Genomic DNA, 20101 nt, shown 5'->3' with positions numbered 1-20101 from the left:
TGTTAGGGGGGCTCGGGCATCTGGTTAGGATGCATCCTGGATGCTTCCCTGGTGAGGTGTTCTGGGGGCATCCAACTGGGAGGATGCCCCTGAGGAAGACCCAGCACATGCTGGGTCACACAGATGTACACGGCTGGAAACATCACTTAGATCTGAATCAGACTGCTCAATGACTCTCCAGGTCTAATCAAGTAATATAGCAAAGAAGCCGAGATGTGAAACAAACACAATACAAAGACATCCAGTAACTCATGCCTCTGACACGGCGGCTACACACAGACTTTAACTAACACTTTACAAAGCTGCTGCAATAACTGGCTTTTATTTTTCTACATTGCTGTGTAAATCATCCTTATTAGCAACCAGTCACGCCTCCTTAAATCTAATGACTTAGCTACAGTATGTGACTGTATGATGAATAAATGCCTCCCTCTCTCCAGTCCTGATCTTTACCCCCTGTCTTTCCACTCCTCTGAAGACAAGGAGCTGTTTGTACAAAAGGGAAATCACAGGACTCACATGCTTTGGATGGGAGAAACTGAATGATTGCAGCAGAAGATAGGCTCGTTCAGAGGAGAGGAGCACAGCTGGAGAGCAGAGTCAAGTTGTTTTGGGTTGGACAAGGACCTCAGAACCGTGTGAAGCACCCTGTATCAGACTGAACAGGACTACCTGAACATGGAGAATGGCAAATCAGAGGCAGATGAGAAGACAGAGGGCTCATCAGGAGGTAAAAGAGGATCAAAAAACATTTTCAGTCCAATTCTTCATGCTCATTAGTAATTACAAAGTTTGTTATAGTTGCAATTAAGAGATTCTTTAGGTCATTAAATATAGAAGAGCATAGAAAGTTAAAAATAACCAAAAACGTCAGACGTTTTCAATAAATCACCAGAAATGTGAAAATATGATGAGTCTTTAAGCCTAAAATGTTTTCAAATTAAATCTTTTAAGCTAAAGAGTTGTGATAATGTTAAGACACATTTTTTAGGATTTTTTTTTTGTTTTGGGAATTGCAAAAATCCACTAACAAACTATTAGCTGATTTTCTTTTACACAGACGACTTAAGTGTTCTTGTTAAGGATCTCTTACAAATTTATGTAATATAAATATATCAAGCATGACATTTTCCAGCTGAGGAATAAACCTGCCAGTGCTCTTTTGGACTTAGTGGGGCGAAAAGAAAAATCAAAGAAAACTTGATAAGTCATATTTCCATTGTGCTTGTGCTTTTTTTTTTTTTTTTTTTTTTTTTCTTACATAATTTCCCCCAAAGGCAGCGTACAAAATCAGTCATTTGTTTTTCTAGACCAAAGAAGAAATTAGACAAAGTGTCTTTTGTCCAGTTAAACGAACTAAATGTCTGCTGACGAACCTTTATTGTTCATAGAAAAACAAAAATTAAACCTGGAGGCTGACAGGGATTTTTTTTCTCATCACTTTGGCATCAAACAAATCAAGGTTGAAATGAGCGTCATTAGTGGGCCTGACTTTGACCTTCTGACACATGCTGAATGTAGCGTAATCATGGCTGAATTACGACAGAAACAGCCCTCCAGGCAAATGCATGAGAAGTCCTGACTTAACAAGTGACAAGATACCAGGACTTTTATAACAGAGCAGACATGATGTCCATGATATTTTACAGACTTTCTTCATTATTTCTCATCACTTTGCAGTGATTTCTTTTAGGTTGTTCATATTTAATTTTTGTCATTTCATGTCTTATAAACACTTCATTTCAGGTTTCTTTAGGTCATCTTGTGTCACATTTAAAATATTTTGTCTCATTTAGATCATTTTCAGCCTCTCATTAACTATTCTCTGCAATTTTGTGTTTGAGAATTATTATTTTTTTCCCTTTGTGGATGTTTAGATCTCTTAATTTCTGACTCTTTTGCATTTCTTTTTCTTTACCAATGAAGGGCCTTTTTTCCCTGCTTGGCTACTTCAGTGTCTCTCAATAAGCATAGCAAGCTTCTTCCAAAACAGACTATATGAATTTTACCTTATCACAGCAGGAAACCACGGGTGAATTTTAATTAGTAATAAAATGAATGATGGGCCATCTCCACCAAGACAAACTCTAGAAAAAGTCAAGTTTTGTAACAGTATAAGTCCTCAGAGAAACAAGCAGTTGACGTAGTTAAAAACTCAGGAAGTGATCCTGTGTCTCTAATTTGCTGCAGGTTGTTTTATATTTCTGCACATATCAGTTATAATTCTGCATTTATAACACACTAAGCAAAGTCTGCAGAAGGTGTAGGCAGAATAGTGAGATATGAACATGTTATGCTGCCTTTCTAAAGGGCAACATTTCTGTAATTACAAACCCCAAATAAGGTTTTTCCTAATGCTTTGCATTTTAAAAACTAAATCCAAACAGTTGTGAATGACAGTGAGAAATGTGAAAGTACAGTCAACTAGACTCAACTAGGTCTTGTACCAAGGACTGGTACCTGTCAGTAGGTGCTGACATGCAAGAAAGGATCCTTAATGGTTGCTGTTTCTAGGCCACCACATGATTAAAACAAGGACCTTTGCAATGTTAATGATTTGTCAAAGGACTAAATATTTTGTTCTGTACACCCAAAATACATTGTGCGCGTTTGAGAAGCAGCTAACAGAAGATGTATTGGCATCAGTGCAATATGCATTTAAATGTAGCAAAGGTCCTGTTAACACAATGACCCTGAGACAGTAAAAACAAAAAAACTGCTAAGTTTTGGCTTTTCGTTTAGACCGTAACTGAGTTTTAAGTGGAGAGAACCCCAAAGTTTTGAGAACATGTTCCAAAATAAAATTTTCTTGAAAGCAAATCCTCTCTGTGTAAACAGGAACTGGAATCTTTTAGTATGACGTCTGTCTCGTCATCTTGCACGTGATTACACCTGCGAACAGCAACAACGGCATATCTCTGTGTTCTGTTTGTACATAGTTTCATCAGCCATTAGGCCTGGCATGCATACTACACTGTTTCTAGTCCTTTGTGTGTTTTCCATCTGCACAGAGACAACTTTCATTCTGCTGTTGTACAAATGCAGTTTTTTCAAATATGCAAAGGGAAATGTTTTTGGTTTTGCGTGGAAATATAGTCATGTAAACAAGTTTGTTTTTATTATGTATATTATTGTCTTAAAGGTGTAAGAATTGCAACCTAACCTGCTCCATTAAAGGACAACTAAGTATGAAATTTCAACATAAGTGGCTCTTAAATGAAAGCAATTTAACAGCTTTTGAACTGTTGGACCCATCCTACTAAGGAACCATCCATAATTTTAAGAACCTAAAATGTGGGTTGTATCACTGCACATCCCCTCCAATCTCCTTACAATAGTTTTTTGGATGTGAAAAGTGACCAACACAAACATGGTAACAGTTTTGCATAATGAAAAATATCACATCATACTAAATACAAGTCTGACACAGGATCTTGTAGCCTTTAAAAAAATGTATAGCTAAAGTCTAGCTGATGACAACTTGTGACGTTACTACAATTTAAATAAAAGCCTTACAGTTATTAATTCACTGGATTACACAACTCTTCCTAAATAGGCACATTTCTACACGGCTACACAGACCTCAGTGGAGCTGCAGACTGGGCTTCGTCACATCTGCAGAAGAAAAGTCATTTAAATATGCAATTTTTTAAAACATAATACTTCAGGGTTTATGCATTATTTAGAAAAAGCATATTGCCTGCTTGTGCTTCACAAGGACTTTGATAATACCTCATCTAAATGGGTTTATGTTATCAGTTACTGCATGTTTCCTGTCGTCATGAGACACAGTGTCTCAGTGGAATAGATATATTCTTTTGACATTACCACTGATTTCTGCATATCTGTTCTGTAATTTCATCATGCAATAATCTTAATCTTAATCTTAATCTTTTAGGAGAAAAAACACCAAACAGGATTTTTAAAAAAGTGATAAACATATAATCCATAATGCAAGCAGATGTGTATCAGGGAGGCTAATTGAATAGAAAATGAAGATATTTACACATTAATGCTTACTGGCTCATATTGTGGTCATGAAATGCAGCAGTAGCTGAAAGGATTGTGTTTTTTCCCATTTACAGAAATCATTTTTAATCACTTAATGGCAATAATTCACTTTTTTCTAAGTTGAAGTTGAAGGTCAGTCTGGGACAGCAGCATGCTGTGACATTTCGACGCCAACTTTCTCCAGCTACATCTGAAGCAAAATGCATGACCTCCAAGCTGCCAGAGGACATTTGACACACTGTCTGTCCGTGCAGGCAGAGCGGCGTCATTATTGAGAGATTGTGTCCCCCTTTTTTGCTCTTTTGAGGTTGTGCAGTATATTGTGCCAGCAGACCTTTTCAATTATGGATGATAATATATGTTAAATGGATGAGTTGATTCGTGCACATTTCTGACCCTCCTCTGACAGCAGCGTTGACCTGTGCCCTGACATTTCATCAACAAACTGAGCCATTGTGCGTAGATACAACCAGTTAAGTGTCCCAAAAATGCACTGCATTTAAACAAAATATCCATTATCACTTTGAAAATATATATGAAGAAATCTTAAAATCTTTAGAAATTTATCTATTCCACCAGAAGCCATTTCCCAAAGCTGCTTCTTTTCCAACAAATAGTCTTACAGGCAGTTACAATTACTGTAAATAGCACAAAGACTTAAGAGGAGTCATTAAAAGACAAGACAGAAAAAAAGAAAGAAAAATCATGTTTTGTGGGGAGTAATTTTCTCTCTGTGGGCACGTGTATCACTTTCACATGACTGCTGGAGCAAACTTACTGTCCTAACCTCAACTTTTTGAAGCATAAAATATTTGTCATGAGCTCTGCTGCGAATGATTTTATCACACACAGACACACACTAGCCATCACGTATCGTTCCGATTAGCGTCTCAACCATGACAGAGGCCCAAACACGAGCACTCAAGATTAAACATAATACCGTTTATAATACTGACGGCTGGAGTTTTGGAAAGAAAGAAGTATGTTTGGTCTTAATTGATGTTCCACTATAGCTGCTGTAATGTTTGTGTTTGCCTGCAAAAGTACCCCAAATGGTTCAAATTCAGATATTACAGATAGTATATTTTATAGTATATTTTTATAAAGAGGCTGATTTTTGAGATTTTGATTTTGGAACTGCTTATGAATAAGGCAGAAATTTAAGTTTATTTATTTAAAATTTTATTTTAGTTTATTTTACAGTTACTTTGTTATTGTAAGAGTAAACAAAACTATGGGGGACAGGATATTTGTTGGAGAGAAAATATTTCCAAAGTTACTGACCCAAAATAAATCTCTTTGAATCTGTATATATGTATATAAAATTATGAAATTATTTTTAAATGATTCCCACCAGAAGGATTGAATTTAGCTAATGACACCATTATGAGTTGAGGGGCAAAATTTATTGAGTTATTATTTCATAAAATAAGTAAAATACTTTTGAAATTAGAGTTCATAGACCTTTTTCATAGCAACAATTTTTAAATGTAACAGTGGATAAAAAAATATTATTCATGACATTAATAAAGGTTATGTTTAATGTAATTAGTGAGCATGAAATAGGGACATTAACCCATAAGAGCCCGATGTGACATATTTGTCCCATTCAGGTTCTGACATTTTGCTTCAATTTATGGTATAAACTTTGCTCAAAATCCTGTTGAACACAACCTGATACTCGTCTTCTGTCCCCTAATAGATACCCAGAAGCAGAAAACCGTGTTATAATCTTTTTAAAATATCACATGGTAATAAATGGTAGATATGAAAACAGCTGGTTCACCATAGATACTCAGGGTTACCTCAGGGATCCCCAACTCCAGTCCTCAAGACCCACTGTCCTGCAGACCTTCAAAGTTTCCCTGTTGCAACACATCTGACTTAAATTAATGGGTCAATAGCAGACTTGTGTAGAGCGTATTAGAGATCCATTTAATTTGAATCTGATGTGTTGCAGCAGGGAAACATCTAATACCTGCAGGATAGTGAGCCTTGAGGACCAGGGTTGGGGATCACTTTTCTAAAGCATATATAAAGAACTCCCAGGACATTTAAAGAGCATGCTGAAACCAAAACATCATTTTCCACAGCTGTTTTAATCATTAAAATGTTGCTTATTTAACCGAAGTACAACTTAACTCAATATAAGAATAACATAAGTTCATTCTTCTGTACTAAATAAAATGCAGCACAGCACAACACAGTGACATTAACTGCGACTTTAAGCACTATGCTACTATTTTGGAGTCTGGTTAAATGAGACACACATGGCTAGAACTGCTACAGGGCACCTGTGTTGGATCTTTTGCTTTCCAAGTCAGGAGATGAATAGGAGGTGTTGTGCCTTTGGAAGTGGTATCACACTTTAAGGTTTTTTTTATTGACTTCAAATCTCAGATCCAGAGGCTGCATCCATCAGGGGTATTAAAATAGTCATTAACTAAACCAAACTGGTGTCAGTCAGTTTGGGATTGTGTAAAGGTTGTGAGAAGCTGGCTTGTGATAACAATAAGAACCATGTTGGTGCATTTTCATCATCTTTAATTGTTACCTAACTGTTTTGTTTTTTATGTTATGGTCTCCAGATACAAAAGAAAATGTGGAAGAACCAACCTTAGAGACTACTCAGGTAAGCAAAACTTAGTACACCTCATAATTAATTATGAGTTAATACATCACGAGAAAAAAGAAAAAAAGGAGAGAAAGTTTATAAACCTTAGGAAAAAGACATGGATGCCAGGATTAGTAAAGTCACCAAAGCGATAAAATTCCCTCCAGTCTTTTCTGTTAAGTCTTCCTTTCCTCCTCCAAGAGTTCAGATCCACGAATCTCTACAAGAAAGCCTTTGCTCAGAGTTGATCAGCCATCGCTGACTGTAAAACATTTCTGGGATTTGATGACATCAGATGCAATCATCTGAGGATCCAAAGCAAACATTTGGGGTCATAAGTCAGTGAAAAGTCAGTCATTCTTGTCCTGTGGCTGTTTCATTAGAGCCCCTCAACAATTTTTGTTAGAACTCTGGTTTTCCCCAACATGCCACACTAATAACTCACAGCTTCAGGCATTTTTAAATACATCCAGTTTACAAACAAACCAGGCTGGAAAACATGTTTTTGTTCACACATTGTCACATCCTGATGCTTGGTCAGGAACCCGATGCTGTGTCGATTAACCTCAAAGCATCATTTTAGGATGTATATACTTACCCAAACTAGTCTGGTTTATATATAAATGTTGCCATAGTGAAATTACTGCAGCATCCAAGGTTTTTGAATGATACAGTTTTTAGTTAAAGGAAATAGTCAGAGCTCACAAGAAAAACCTTTAGGACTCAGAAAGGCTGCGAGTGTCCACTTATCATTTGCGTCATAATGTTCTCATGAACTTTTAGCACTTAAATGCCACTACTGTTCCCTTGTTTAAAGAAGCTAACTCTGATATAAGTTAAATTTGCCATAGACATAAATAAATATGGGGACCTCTGAAGCATAGTATAGAGAGTCCTCAGATCTTCAGCCTCCAGGTGTTTGGTTGCACCGCACTGTAAGATATCGGAAAGCAGGGAGAACCGAAGCCAAACAGGACAGACTTTCTATTGAGTATCCTGCCTGATGTCTTTCACATGACTGAGAGGAAGAGCAACACAGAGATGGAAAAGATAGAACAAGAGAGAGATGCTCAACCCATGTAATGTTCTCATGAGCTGATTAAGTTATCCCGACTAAATAAATTCAATCAGCGATACATGAGAAAACTAAGAATGGAACAGCGGAGAAGAAAGGGAGGAGGATAAAGAGTCTACTGCTTATAGAATCACTGTAGCAAACATGGACCTTAAATGAAGGAGGGCTGATGTTGACAGCTGGACATGAAATGCTGAACAATGAAATCTGGTCTACATGACCACAGCAGGGTCACCTGAAACCAAGGAGACACAGTTACACTCAGCTTGAAGCAGGATATACAGCAACTCTGGACAAAAACAAATAATAACAAAACATAAAACTCCTTTTTAAACAAAATGAACATTTTATTGAACAAAAAACACATTTTATAAAACACATCAACATAACTATGTTTAAATAAACACAAAAAATATAAATATAACAACATTTCCCCCAAAACAACACAAAAAAAAAACAACATAAAAACACATAAATCAAAACTTGTTTTTGTTGTTTACTGATTTCTTATGTTGGTTTGGAAAGTGAAAAGTTGTTTTACTGAATGTTTTTTGTGTTTTTTAAGCCATTTTTGTGTTTTATGTCTTAGGTTTTTCACCATAGCTGAAACTAGATAAAACAAAAGTCAATTAAATAATTTCGAAGCGTTAAGAACACAAAGAAATTAGTAAATATTATGGTTTATAGAGTCATTTTTCCACAGAATGACTAATAAAACTAATTAAATAAAGGACAATGCACTGTAAATAGTATTAAACATCATTTGCAGACAACTGAGATATCAAATAAGCACATAGTAAGCTTCTTAATTTAGTTTTCTTCTTTAAGAGTGAATTACTTTAAAGTGTCTTGCAGACAGTTTATATGAACCTGCTCTTTGTCATGTAGCTGCAGGGCCTGCTGGTTGAGCTGCGCGAGGGGCTCCAGGCGACTCTGACGGAGCTCAGCGAGCTGCGCCAGAGGGACCATGATTTGGAGGAGAAGCTCCAGGCCCATCAGACTGATGTGGATGATAAGATAATGGGCCTCAAGAACTCACTCAACACATTCAAGGTGCTGGAGACAAAAAAAAAAAAAAAAAAAAAAGGGAATCTGTGACCTCTATAACATAATCTAAAACATCTGACTGGAACTCTGTAGAGACTGTGAGCTTATTTAATTTATTAGACCGGAAGGCAACTCCTTCAGAGAATCCCACAGTAGATTAAATATTGACATCTACATGTTTTGTAAGCTTAACATGTTTAGATATTTTTCTTCTTTTGTCTCTCATGCTTTATTTATTGTTTTCGGTCGTCTAAGAAAGAAGAAAAAGGAGGAGAAACATCCTCTTCCTCTAGGCAAACCAGAAGATTTCCCTCCCAAATTTGACCTGCTGCCTCATCCAGCACATAACCAATTTAAAGCAGTTAGACTGATGCTGCTGCTTCATTAAATCTGCTTACAGGAGGAGCTGAATGTGGCATTGTTCCACATTAAGGATGTGTCCAGCAGACAGAAGGAGGTGCAGAAGAGGATAGAGCTGCTGCAGTCAGAAGACAGCAAAGATACCATCTCTGTTCAACACAGGTACAAACTGAGCAAGGACGTAGCAGTGCTGTTTTCCACAGACAGATCACACCACAATATAAAGATAATCTGTGATATGTAACTTAGCAAATACTATTTTTAAACTCCTTTTTATCCAACAGCAGAAAGAGCTCCAGGACTGATGTACTAACGGCACCGGACGAACACATCTACACTCCCAGCCAGTTGGAGCTCAGTGTTTTCCAGCACTTTTTTTCCAGCTTCCCACATAACGTGTCTCCACAGAGGAGCAACACGTCAACACAAAGTGAGTCTATGTCACAATCACATCAAACCACCATTGCAAATCATTATAAACCTATTATGTAGATCCAACAGCTCTACAGGTAAAATTTACTCACGTTAATGTCCGTGTAGCAGCCTCCAGCTCCGACCAGGAGGCTCAGCAGCAGCAGAAGAGTTTTTCATCCAAGTCTCCAGTGTGGGAGAGAAGTAGCAGAAATGAGACGGACATCCCCGACAGTCAGACTGAAAACAGTAAGACAAATGCTAGTCAATTATAATACTGCAACTTTTACTAGTACTACTAATAGTAAAAGTGACAGCTTGAAGTGGCAGTAAAGCTGTAAACAACAGCCATCTTATCAGTTATCTTAACATCTTAGCATCTATAAAACCCACAGATTAAAACATTACTCACAGTATTTACAGACATAACTCTAAGTCTTATCAGGATTTTTTTTTATCTTAAATGTGGTTTCTGAGGTGCTGTTAAGCAAACTGCTTTTGGACAAAGCCAGGAAAGCCTTTTCCCGCTGTGTGTAGGTGTTATTTCTCTAAATATAAACATTGTACTCAACATGTAAAATCATCAAAATACAAAAGAGACTAAATCCCATCTCAGAAATCTTCCTAAGGGCTTGTGAAGTTAAATATCTATAGATTACTATGAGTTTACAATCTGCTGTGTACAAACCAGCACAGGGTTTCCTGTTTTGCTTCAAGTTGTCTTTGCAGCTTGTGGATACTGCAGATTACAGAATATGTGTAACTGTGGTGTGTTTTGTGTGCACAGATAAGAGACAAAGAGCAGCCCTGGAACTGCTGGAGTCAGAGCGAGTCTATGTGTCCCACCTGTCCCTGTTACTGAAGGCTAACATCTCCTTCAATGGGTCCGAGGCTCTCACTTCTAAGGACAAACGGTAACACACAAAAACAAAGGATGACGTTTCTAAAATTTACACAGACATAAAAAACCCAAAAATGAACAAACTGACAATCTGGGGGCAGTAAATCTACAACATGATGGCTTAAAGAAATGAACCAAGGTGCTGCAATGACCCAGTCGACCTCCAGACTTCAAGCTTATTGAAATGTTGCAGTGTGACCTTAAAAGATCTGTTCATAAACAAATGCTGCAAACCTCAATAAACTGAAGCAATGTTGCAGAGAAGAGTGAGCCAAAATTCCTGCACAATGATGAGAGACTGATAGCATCACACTGAAAATTACTTCAAGTTATTGCTGCTAAAAATCCTGAATCAGAGCATGCCTAGTTTTTGCATTTTGGCTTAGTTTTAAATCAAGATTTAAATAGTGTGTACTATCGTTTTCATACAACTGGATGTTGAAAAAGTTGGACTTGTATCGGATACACATACACACCAGCATTCAACAAAGTTTATTCCCAAAGTGGCTTCTGATCTAATTTGGGAGCTTACAATGAAGGGACAACAGGAAATAGATAAATCAAATAAAATCAGGTTATAAACACTAGCGAGACTGAGATCTTTAAAAAAAAGGACTCCACACAGCTTGTTAATAAAATCACTGTGCAGCTTTGGCACACGTGTTACCAATGAGCAAAAGCCCCAATGCGATGATGCCACAGATGAACTCGGTCAAATGGTATTTGAAAGTTGACTGCATTTAGGTTAACCTGCTTAACCTGCTGCCAGATGTCTCACACAAGTAGATGAAAAAAGATATTTGCTCCATCTGTGAAAGCTAAAAATAAATCCTTGTGTTTTCTCGGTTGTGTTTTACCCCAGCAAGACTAACTTTCATACAGTGAATGACCTACATATCCTAATTCTATTAAAATAATTGCACATAACAGGATTTCAGCAAAGATTTCATATTCTCTATTTTTGTCTTGTCTTTTTTTGTACTGCCTTTAGTCCATTTCCCAGCTCTTTAAGATTTCTGATCCAGCAGCACCTTGAGCTTCTCCATACTCTCCAGGAGCGTGTGCTCAGGTGCCAGTGGCAAGGCATCATGGGAGATGTATTCATGAGGCTCACCAGCAAAGAAGTAAGAGGAAATTTAACCTACACAGAGAAGCGTGTCTTTAGTTTTGTGTATTTTCATCTTTTGACTTATCTGTCCTCTTCTGCCAGCTCCTTCTGCTGACTTGGGTTGTTGGTGGTTTGTGAAGGGGTTCACTTCAGTTGTTGTTAGGGATACTGAACATTGCACATTGTCTCAGTCATCCTTTACTTCCTGTGGACCATATATTAGAGGACGCTTGATACATACACACATTTTATTGAATAAATAAAATGTGTCAAGTGAGGTTTCCTCAATTTATACAAAAATCTTTCAATGGTTCAACATGCAGTTCTGCTCAAGGGTTATTAGCAAGGCGAGATAAAAATATTCAGATCTGAATCTGAATCCTTTTGTCAGCTGTACATCACACTCAGATTGCGTCAAATTACATCACATTAAGAGCTGGGATACAGATGTTATACAAGTAAATGTGTTACATCTGTACAAAAAAACAGATGGTAAAGAAAAACGTGCTCAACCTGGTTTATGAGATTACATTCACCAATACATGAGCAGCCACAAGCATAATTGAATAAATGCTTTATTAATTCCCAAACGGACGTCATGTTGCTGCATTGCATTGATAATAAATTAATCAACAAATCAAATCAAATATAAAAATAAAAAAATCAGTTGACTAACTGTTGGAAAGTTGGAGGTGGAGCAGAGAGAACGGAATGGCTGAAATCTCCAGAGATACTACAGATGCTTTCAAGTGATGCATTTATATCCTAGCAACATCTGAGCTTATGATGTCGCGTAGGGTAATGTATAGCTATCAAAATAACACAGCTCAGCTATCTTAACATACAACATGTCTATTACAAGTCTATTATTCAAGATGCATGCTTCTTCTCAGCATCCTGTCTTTGATTACACCATCTGTTGTCAGTCTTGCCACTGTGCTCTCCAAATGCTCGAATAATCTAAAAACTGAGTTTTATTTATCCAAATCTTATTTGCCACTGATCTAATACTTGAAATGATGATCAAGGGAAGAAAATCCTCTTTTTTTTCTTGGTTGCTCCTGCACCACATTTGCAAGATCTTCACCTCAACTCATTTGGTTTGAGGGTTTTAATCTAGACTTTACTTGGCATGTAGAAAACACAATCAGTTCCAAAGCTCTGGCTTTTCAGGTACTCTCCTGTTCTGGTTACACATCATGGTAGGTTTTAAAATGTGCCAGAAGTACCAGCAGAAATCCATAAAGCAGGACATCATCCAAATGAGCAAGAACCAGACCAGTCTAAACTCACATCCTAACTGATTTCAAAAGGAGAGGAAGTGGTAAATGTGACGGTATAATTACCTTCAAGTAAATACTGTGTGTCTGTCACCTTTTAGAGCGATTTCCTGGACTTCTATGTGTCGTACCTGAAGGAGCTTCCAGACTGTCTATCAGTTGTCACGATGCTTGCCTCCAGCTCCATGAAGCCTTCTACCTTTGTGGAGGTAATATTTCGACAGTACGGAAGCTTAGATCACATTATAACGGGGTAGTTTTATTGTAAGAACATGAAACACAAAGTACTGTATGCAGATGTTGTTGCGACCTAGAAATATTGGGCCAAAATACATTTCATGGAGATTATTTGCGTTAAGCAGAAACAAGTCAAGAGTTAATAGTTCTACTTTGATTTAATGTTCTGTAGACAGGAATGTGGGATGGTTATGAGCAACATGGTACGTCACCTACCTGCACGCAATGAGACGGTGTGTGTGTGTGTCTTAGTTGCCATAGAGCGTGTGCGGTGCTTTTGGTTAATAACATGAACGAGTGGTTATGCCTATGGCTGTCTTCTGAAAACTAGCATTAAAATTATAAAGGCTATGTGCACCACTGGGACTGGGAAAAATAAGTAGTCAACACTAATACGTAGTCCTGTCTGCTTTAACGGTGCAACATCAACAATATCACAGTGTCCTCCAACCTTCACCGTTGTACAGTTTGTACAATTTAATCCCATTTGGTAAATTAGACATTTCTCTGACCACAGTAGGCACAGTTTCCCCATTCAAAGACTAATACGGTTTATATTGCATGTTTTTATCACAAAACTTATCAAGTTATGATGTGATAGGTTTCACGTTTTCATGTTATAATGTCATAAAGTCCCCCTTTTTTTTATTTTTATTTTGGTGACAGGTCTACGCTTCTGTAAGACAGAGCAAGATGTAAGCGTTAAAAAAATGAACTGTTAAAACATGATACTTTATAAGATTGACTGCAACATAACTGAAAATACTTTATTATTGTAAAATTAAATAAAATAAATGACAGAATCCCTGTAATTTAAATAAAACTATAAAAAAACATGTTTTACAGAGCATACCAGCAGGGCTAATGTATTTTTTTTTTCTACCCTAATTCGTCCACCTGTGCTGACTGGTGTTCTGATTGGCTGTGTGGTGTTGCCATCAGAGTGACATAATGGGTGATGACTCCAAACCTTCCCTTTACAATCTGCTCCTTCAGCCAGTTCAGAGAATCCCAGAGTACCTGCTGCTGCTACAGGTGAGACCAACACAGAATTTCCCACTACTCACACAAAGATAGAAAGAAAATAATTTCTTTTGAAAATTTAACAGAGTAGAAAGTGTTTTTATTGTTTGTTGTTTTTTTTACTATACCTTCTGTCTACTCATTGGAAACAAAAATTCAGTTTCTGTCAATAACATCTTCAGTCTTTTTTATAACTATACAAAACCCATTTATATGATGCATTATGCAAGCATGATGCATACTTTCTCAGTCAGGGAGATCTAGACTTGGTGGTACTTTTTGTAAACAAAGCAAACTACTTATTCTTAAAACGTGAATGACATAATGACAAACTGGGACAAGAAAGACAAAGATCAGGCAATAAACCAAAATCCACAGACCATGACAATATCTGCTAGCTGCAGCTGTAAGGTAAACAATACCTTATAAAACTGTAATAATTCCTAAAAGGACACTATTTTATTTACATAATACACTATTGAGTAACAGCTGAAAAAGAAAATCATCTGACAAACTGCTAGAAAGTTTGAAGTTTGGCAGAAAGCTGTGCTTAAAAATCTATAAAACTGCCATGACAGAGCATGGATGTCAAACTCTGGTCCTCATCAGCCACTGTCCTGCTGGTTTTAGATGTTTCCCTGTTTCAACACATCTGACTGAAATTAACAGGTCTTTGTGCAGAACTTGACAAGCTGTTGGAGCCATTTGATTTGAATCTGGTGTTGGAGCAGGGAAACAACTAAAACCTGCAGGACAGCAACCCTCAAGGGCCAAAGTATGACATTCCTGGTGTAGGTTGTGTTTGTTGCCTGGTGACAACTAAACTGTTGACATAACATGCACCACTGAGTGGTATACATGTAGCTACCAAAATAACATGAGTAAACTCCTTCAGTAGATAATATGGATGCAAACCCACAACCAACGGTTCAAAATGCCAGCAGAAATTCTTTAAGAAATATGGCATCTAAACCCATTTAAATTTAAAAAAAGATATGTGCAAAATTGAGTATGACCTTACTTATAACAGTAAATTTTACTCAGGGACTACTTAGGCAGACGGATGCAGAGCACCCAGACTACTACCTGCTGCTAGTCTGCATCCAGCAGTTCAGGTCCTTTACTGCACAGTACCACCACCTCCTCCAGCACAACCAGGAGCTTCTACTCCTCAACCGCAAGGAAGTAAAGAGGTCAGGATTATTACATGATTTAAAATGTCTACATTACGTGGTTCAGCTTACCTTTTTTCTCCAAATCAGAGCCTCTACTGAAAAGATGCGTTAATTGTGATGTGCACCACCAGCAGGTCTACCATGAAACAGCTGTTAAAGACGGTGGAGAGCGGGATTCAAGCCAACAACATAGGCTCACCTTACCCTGGCGGCACTGCAGCACTGTGAGTATTCACTCTGCTGTCCAAAGCTTTCACCTCCATCAATCCATTTATTGTTTGATTACTATATTAATTAATTATTTGTGACCTTTGGAGGGCAGAAAAACAGGTGTCTGACAAACACACTGCCTTGATAAGATATCCTTTAGGCTCTGTTAAGGTCTTCACCAGCCTTATAGACTCTCCAGATCTTTTTACTATTAAAAAGCCAGATGAAGTTGCAGTGACCACGGTTTCACGTATCCTTTATTCACCACAGGGAACATGCCAACATGGTGAAGCGCAGGAAGCAGTGTCTACTGGAGCAGATACAGTCTCACCGTTTCCAGGACTGGGATCATGACCAGGATCCTGAAAACCATTGTTATGACTCAGACTGGCCATCCCAACTGCCGTTCTACAGTTCTGATATGGACTCGCGAAATCAGAAACAAACAGGTTTGTGGTCACATAAGCTTTGGATGACTGTAACAGTTTATCTGTGTTTCTGTAGGCATTTTTTTTTACTGATGCTCAGTTACAAAGAACCATATGAATCCAACTTTGTGTGTTTTCGAAACTCACAAACCTGACAAGCATGCTTGCAGCAAGTAGCAGTTTGTTGCTCATGACATGCCAATGTATGCTCAGGTAACTTTTTGCCAATTAAGGGCTTTATTCTCCTCTAATCTCCAGCCTGGTAAAAAGAGGACTCTCGAGTCATTATATATTGAAGAAAAATTGAAGACCTGTTTGAAACTATCAGTGCAAGGTTCAAACTGCAATGGCTTGGCTTGACAGGTGAAGGTACAGTTAATATCTTGGCATCCAGGTTGCACCTGTCATCTCTGTGGGATCTGTAGTCTCAGTTCTCATTTGTGCCATGTGGGGAATCAGCAGAGACAAAAGTGTGGTCTAGCTCTCTTAAATACTAACCCTTGCTTTTAGGTCTTGGCAGCATCCCAGAGAGTGAGATGTTGGGCAGGTCATGCCAGCACCATCTGCCCTCCAAACCTGCAGAATTCCGCCAGGTTCAGCCAGGTTCGGCTTTAGCAGACGCTCTTGGAGAGTTCCTTCTTCCTCCAGATCCCCCAGGGATGGAGAGCCTCTATGATGAGGATGGAGGCTCCCTTCACGATGCGTCTCTGTTCGACCGCTGCTCGTCTGCTTCTTCGGATTCCTCCATTGACATTGCATTTGTGAAGTGCCCCAAACCCCCCTCAGCATCACATCATGCAATGGCAACAAATGTGCCGATGACCCGTGACGTCTTTGGCAATGGTGGAAGCCAAGGGAATGGTTACAGCAAACCGCCCAGCTGGGGTTGCGCATCACCAGATGAAGCTGTAATGATGCGCCGCAATCTGCATCGTCCCCTTCAGGCCAGCCAGCGCAAGAGTAAGGTGAGGATGTTAACAAGCAGATGCATACAGACAATAAATGAATTACAGATGGAAATCAACAAGTCTTCTCAAAATTTTCTGCTGTCTAGTCACTAAACGGCCTGCAAATGGAGAACACAGTGGGGGGTCAGGATGGTGACCACCTCCAAAGGGGGGGGCTGGGCAGCCATGCCAAGCTGGAGCGTCAAGGCAGTAAGGGCAGCAAAGGATGTTCCACCCCATCACATAAAGTCCACAGTCCCTTGAGCAACACTGACAAACCAAGCTCAGATCTTCACGGGCTGCTTAATGTGGGTTTAAACGTGTACAAATGAATGTCTTTACAGAAAAATAATCTCAAAATAAACTTTTTCTATTAATAGATTTTTTTTTTATTTAGACTGGCATCTGGTTAAATTAACTGTTTGTATTCTTACAAGAAAATTTAATAAAAAACTTTGTTAAACTTTTTGTTCAACCCTATCAGGAGTCTGGCCTCCAGTCATGGGGGGATGAGTCAAAGTGGAGAAGCGGGACGGAGGAGGTTAACCACACCCCCTTCAGTGAGAGGAGCCGCAAGGACAAGGGAGGCTTTAGGAGCTCGTTCAAGAAACTCTTCAAGAAAAAGTAAGTAGGACAAACTGCACACCAGGTGCCTAAAAGGGGCCTAAAGTTCTACAAAACAGCGAAAAAATAAGGAATAATATAGGAAATGTTAGGAAAAGTATGACAGGGAAATATCTAATTGACCATTTTCTGCTTCTCAAACAGGAGTGTTGATGAGAAGAAGGAGAAGGGAGACAATCAACACCAAAAAACACCAGAAAATCAAAACAATGCTGAACATGAGTCACCGGTGAAAAATCTTAAGCTGGTCCATCTGGAGATAAACCGTGGTACTGCTGTATAATTTTATACACTGTATACACTTACTCTACTGTATAAATATACAAGTTTAAGCAATCTACCTAAGCAACATTTTCTCTAAACATTTCAAGGCATAAACATTTTTTTAATAGACAAAGTTCTCTCCCTGACCTTTAACTTAGGGACAGCACTTCATAATGATGTGATTTTTCCTTTAAAAAAGCACTTATGATTGAATTTTACATGCATCTACTCATCTATTTAATAACATAAAGCTTGATTTCCCTCTACCAAAATGACAAATTTGGGCAAATTTGATATGGATCTAATGCTCATTAGATGGCTCTTTAATTACTTCACTGTAAAAAAAAAAAACATGTTCTGTGTTTAATTTTCTTAAAGTTTCCTGGACAACTAATAACATTTCTCTCTCTTTTTTGCTCATCATTAAGGGTTTTCTTTGAACCCCTAACATAAAAACTTTTTACAGAGCCTCTCTATGCAGCTTTCTGTTAGCCTCTTTCTATTACTAAGCTTAATTTCTTAAGCTACAGTATAACCAACATTATATTGTTGAATATACTCAGGAAAAAATGTTAAGCAGTTAGAATTTGTATATGTTTGCATGTGTTAAGCATCTTATTTAAAACATATATTGGTCCTTGTGATAATTGTTTCATGCACTGAACTTAGTGATTTTGTTTAGAGAGGATTAAGCTTAATAAAGGCTCATACTGAGTTTTTGTACTGTGGCTCATTTGAGTTTCCAAGTCAATAATGTATGGTAAAACTATAAAATTGTTGGCATCCGAGGCGAGAGGGCTGAGCAGTTAGAGATATTAGAAGGAAAACAATATCTCATATAACTACTCATTGCAAGCAAAATATGGAGAATGCCATTTCTGAACTCACAACACTTTAAACCTAGATGCAGCTGGGCTACAGCAGCAGAAGACCACACCTGAAGCCACTACTGTCATCTAAGAACAGGCGACCGATGCTGCAATTCACACAAATGGAAAAACATTGTCTGGTCTGATGAGTCTTCATTTCTGCTGCGAGTCACTGCAAGTCTAGCTTTGCTGGAGCCTGTGACAAAGCTTGGGCCCTGCTTATTTTGGCCCCAAATGTGTTTGCCCAGATGGGGTTATTATTGTGCCTTGGAAGGTCCACAGACATGGCATCAACAGTTCAGGCTGCTCCGGTTTGTGTAATAGTGTGGGGGATATTTTTATACTTTCAACTTCACAATTTGTACTTATAATCAGCAGGTAGCAACTGTTTTATTTATATATATATATGGTCCCCTCACTCTGTATAAGGGTGGGCCTGGGAATGTTTATAGAAGAAGTTTGAGAACCACTGCTTTACTTGGAATGACAAAATTAAAAATATGTAAATTTTTTCATAAAATAATCACTGAACCATTAATGCTTGTATAATTTATATTGGAGACAGCAGTGTTAAAACTAGCCAACAGGCCAAACCAGAAATGGTTTTTAGGTAGTAACAGCTATTTGTGTCTACCTTTTTCATTTTTATTTTAAATATTTTTGTTATTCGTTTTAAGGGTTTAGTGATTTAACCAAGGTACTTTTAGCTGTTGTATCCCATTGCAAACAGTTTAGCTTGACATTGACAAACGGCCAAGTGTTGCTAATAACGGTTCCGTGTTGGTTAGCTTTAGAGCTCATTTTCAAAATTCGATCCTCGAGGCCCGCAGTCCGGCAGGTTTTCCACGTTTCCCTGCTCCAACACACTTGGCTCAAATTAATGAGTCACTGTGCAGAACTTCATAGGCTGTTGGATCCATTTAATTTTAGTCAGGTGAATCGGATCAGGGAAAAAACCTGCAGGTTGGACACCCTGGTGTCGGCTAAGCAAAGCGGTGAATTCAGCTTTACTTACGGGTATAATTATGTCCCTATGAGAAATTTAGAATTTACTCTAAAATCCTTGTATATGGACTGGGACAAGGACAGTGGAGTGAATAAAAAGCCAGGTGGAACCCATTGCTCTGTCGAGGCCAGTTCCCCCTCCAGCTCCACCCCGGTGAACAAATTTCCATCCACCCGGATATTTCCCCTCCAACCAACTATGACCCAGCGGGCTGAAGGTGTCAGAATTTATTTGTTAAAAGTGTAAGATGCGAGCAAATGATTAATTAAATAAGATTATAATATATTTAATCTTAAATGCAATAATTTTCACAAAAAAACTGCATTCAAATTGGATGCAGCGGAGCTGAAGGGGGAACGAATCTTTACAGCGAATCTGGCCTCAATACAAGACCAGGCTGCCACTCACATGTACAGGATGTAACCGGGCTTGGATAATGTGAAAATAAGCTTGAATGATGTAAGAGAAAAAAATAAAAATAAAACAGCCCACTCAGTTCAAATGACGAGGC

The 20101-nt window shown here is 38.2% G+C and overlaps 1 protein-coding gene across 2 annotated transcripts; it reads left to right on the top strand.

The window, feature by feature from the left end:
- Positions 1-656: 656 nt before the first annotated feature.
- Positions 657-18371, top strand: arhgef33 (Rho guanine nucleotide exchange factor (GEF) 33). Of its 2 annotated transcripts, none has more exons than XM_042010632.1 (17): positions 657-730; positions 6600-6643; positions 8589-8753; positions 9148-9269; positions 9392-9537; positions 9651-9767; positions 10306-10432; positions 11411-11543; positions 12909-13016; positions 13987-14079; positions 15112-15260; positions 15374-15466; positions 15723-15901; positions 16391-16845; positions 16935-17135; positions 17312-17451; positions 17596-18371. In XM_042010632.1, exons 1-17 carry the CDS (start codon positions 679-681, stop codon positions 17732-17734), a joined length of 2463 nt encoding a protein of 820 aa, XP_041866566.1. In that variant the 5' UTR covers positions 657-678; the 3' UTR covers positions 17735-18371. The 2 variants fall into 2 exon arrangements, with proteins under 2 accessions (XP_041866566.1, XP_041866565.1); XM_042010631.1 differs by having other exon boundaries at positions 9648-9767.
- The last annotated feature ends 1730 nt before the right edge of the window (positions 18372-20101 follow it).

The sequence above is a fragment of the Melanotaenia boesemani genome, chromosome 16, assembly GCF_017639745.1.
Source record: "Melanotaenia boesemani isolate fMelBoe1 chromosome 16, fMelBoe1.pri, whole genome shotgun sequence".
NCBI classification, from domain to species: Eukaryota; Metazoa; Chordata; class Actinopteri; order Atheriniformes; family Melanotaeniidae; genus Melanotaenia; species Melanotaenia boesemani.
The sequence above is the reverse complement of the archived record's forward strand: the minus strand, read 5'-3'. Positions and strand labels throughout refer to the sequence as shown.

Excerpts from the sequence above, each read along its gene's own strand:
- arhgef33 (XM_042010631.1), top strand. The coding sequence starts at position 679 with ATGGAGAATGGCAAATCAGAGGCAGATGAGAAGACAGAGGGCTCATCA. Across the intron at positions 731-6,599 it reads GACAGAGGGCTCATCAGGAG|ATACAAAAGAAAATGTGGAA; the intron begins GTAAAAGAGGAT and ends TATGGTCTCCAG. Across the intron at positions 17,136-17,311 it reads ATCTTCACGGGCTGCTTAAT|GAGTCTGGCCTCCAGTCATG; the intron begins GTGGGTTTAAAC and ends CAACCCTATCAG.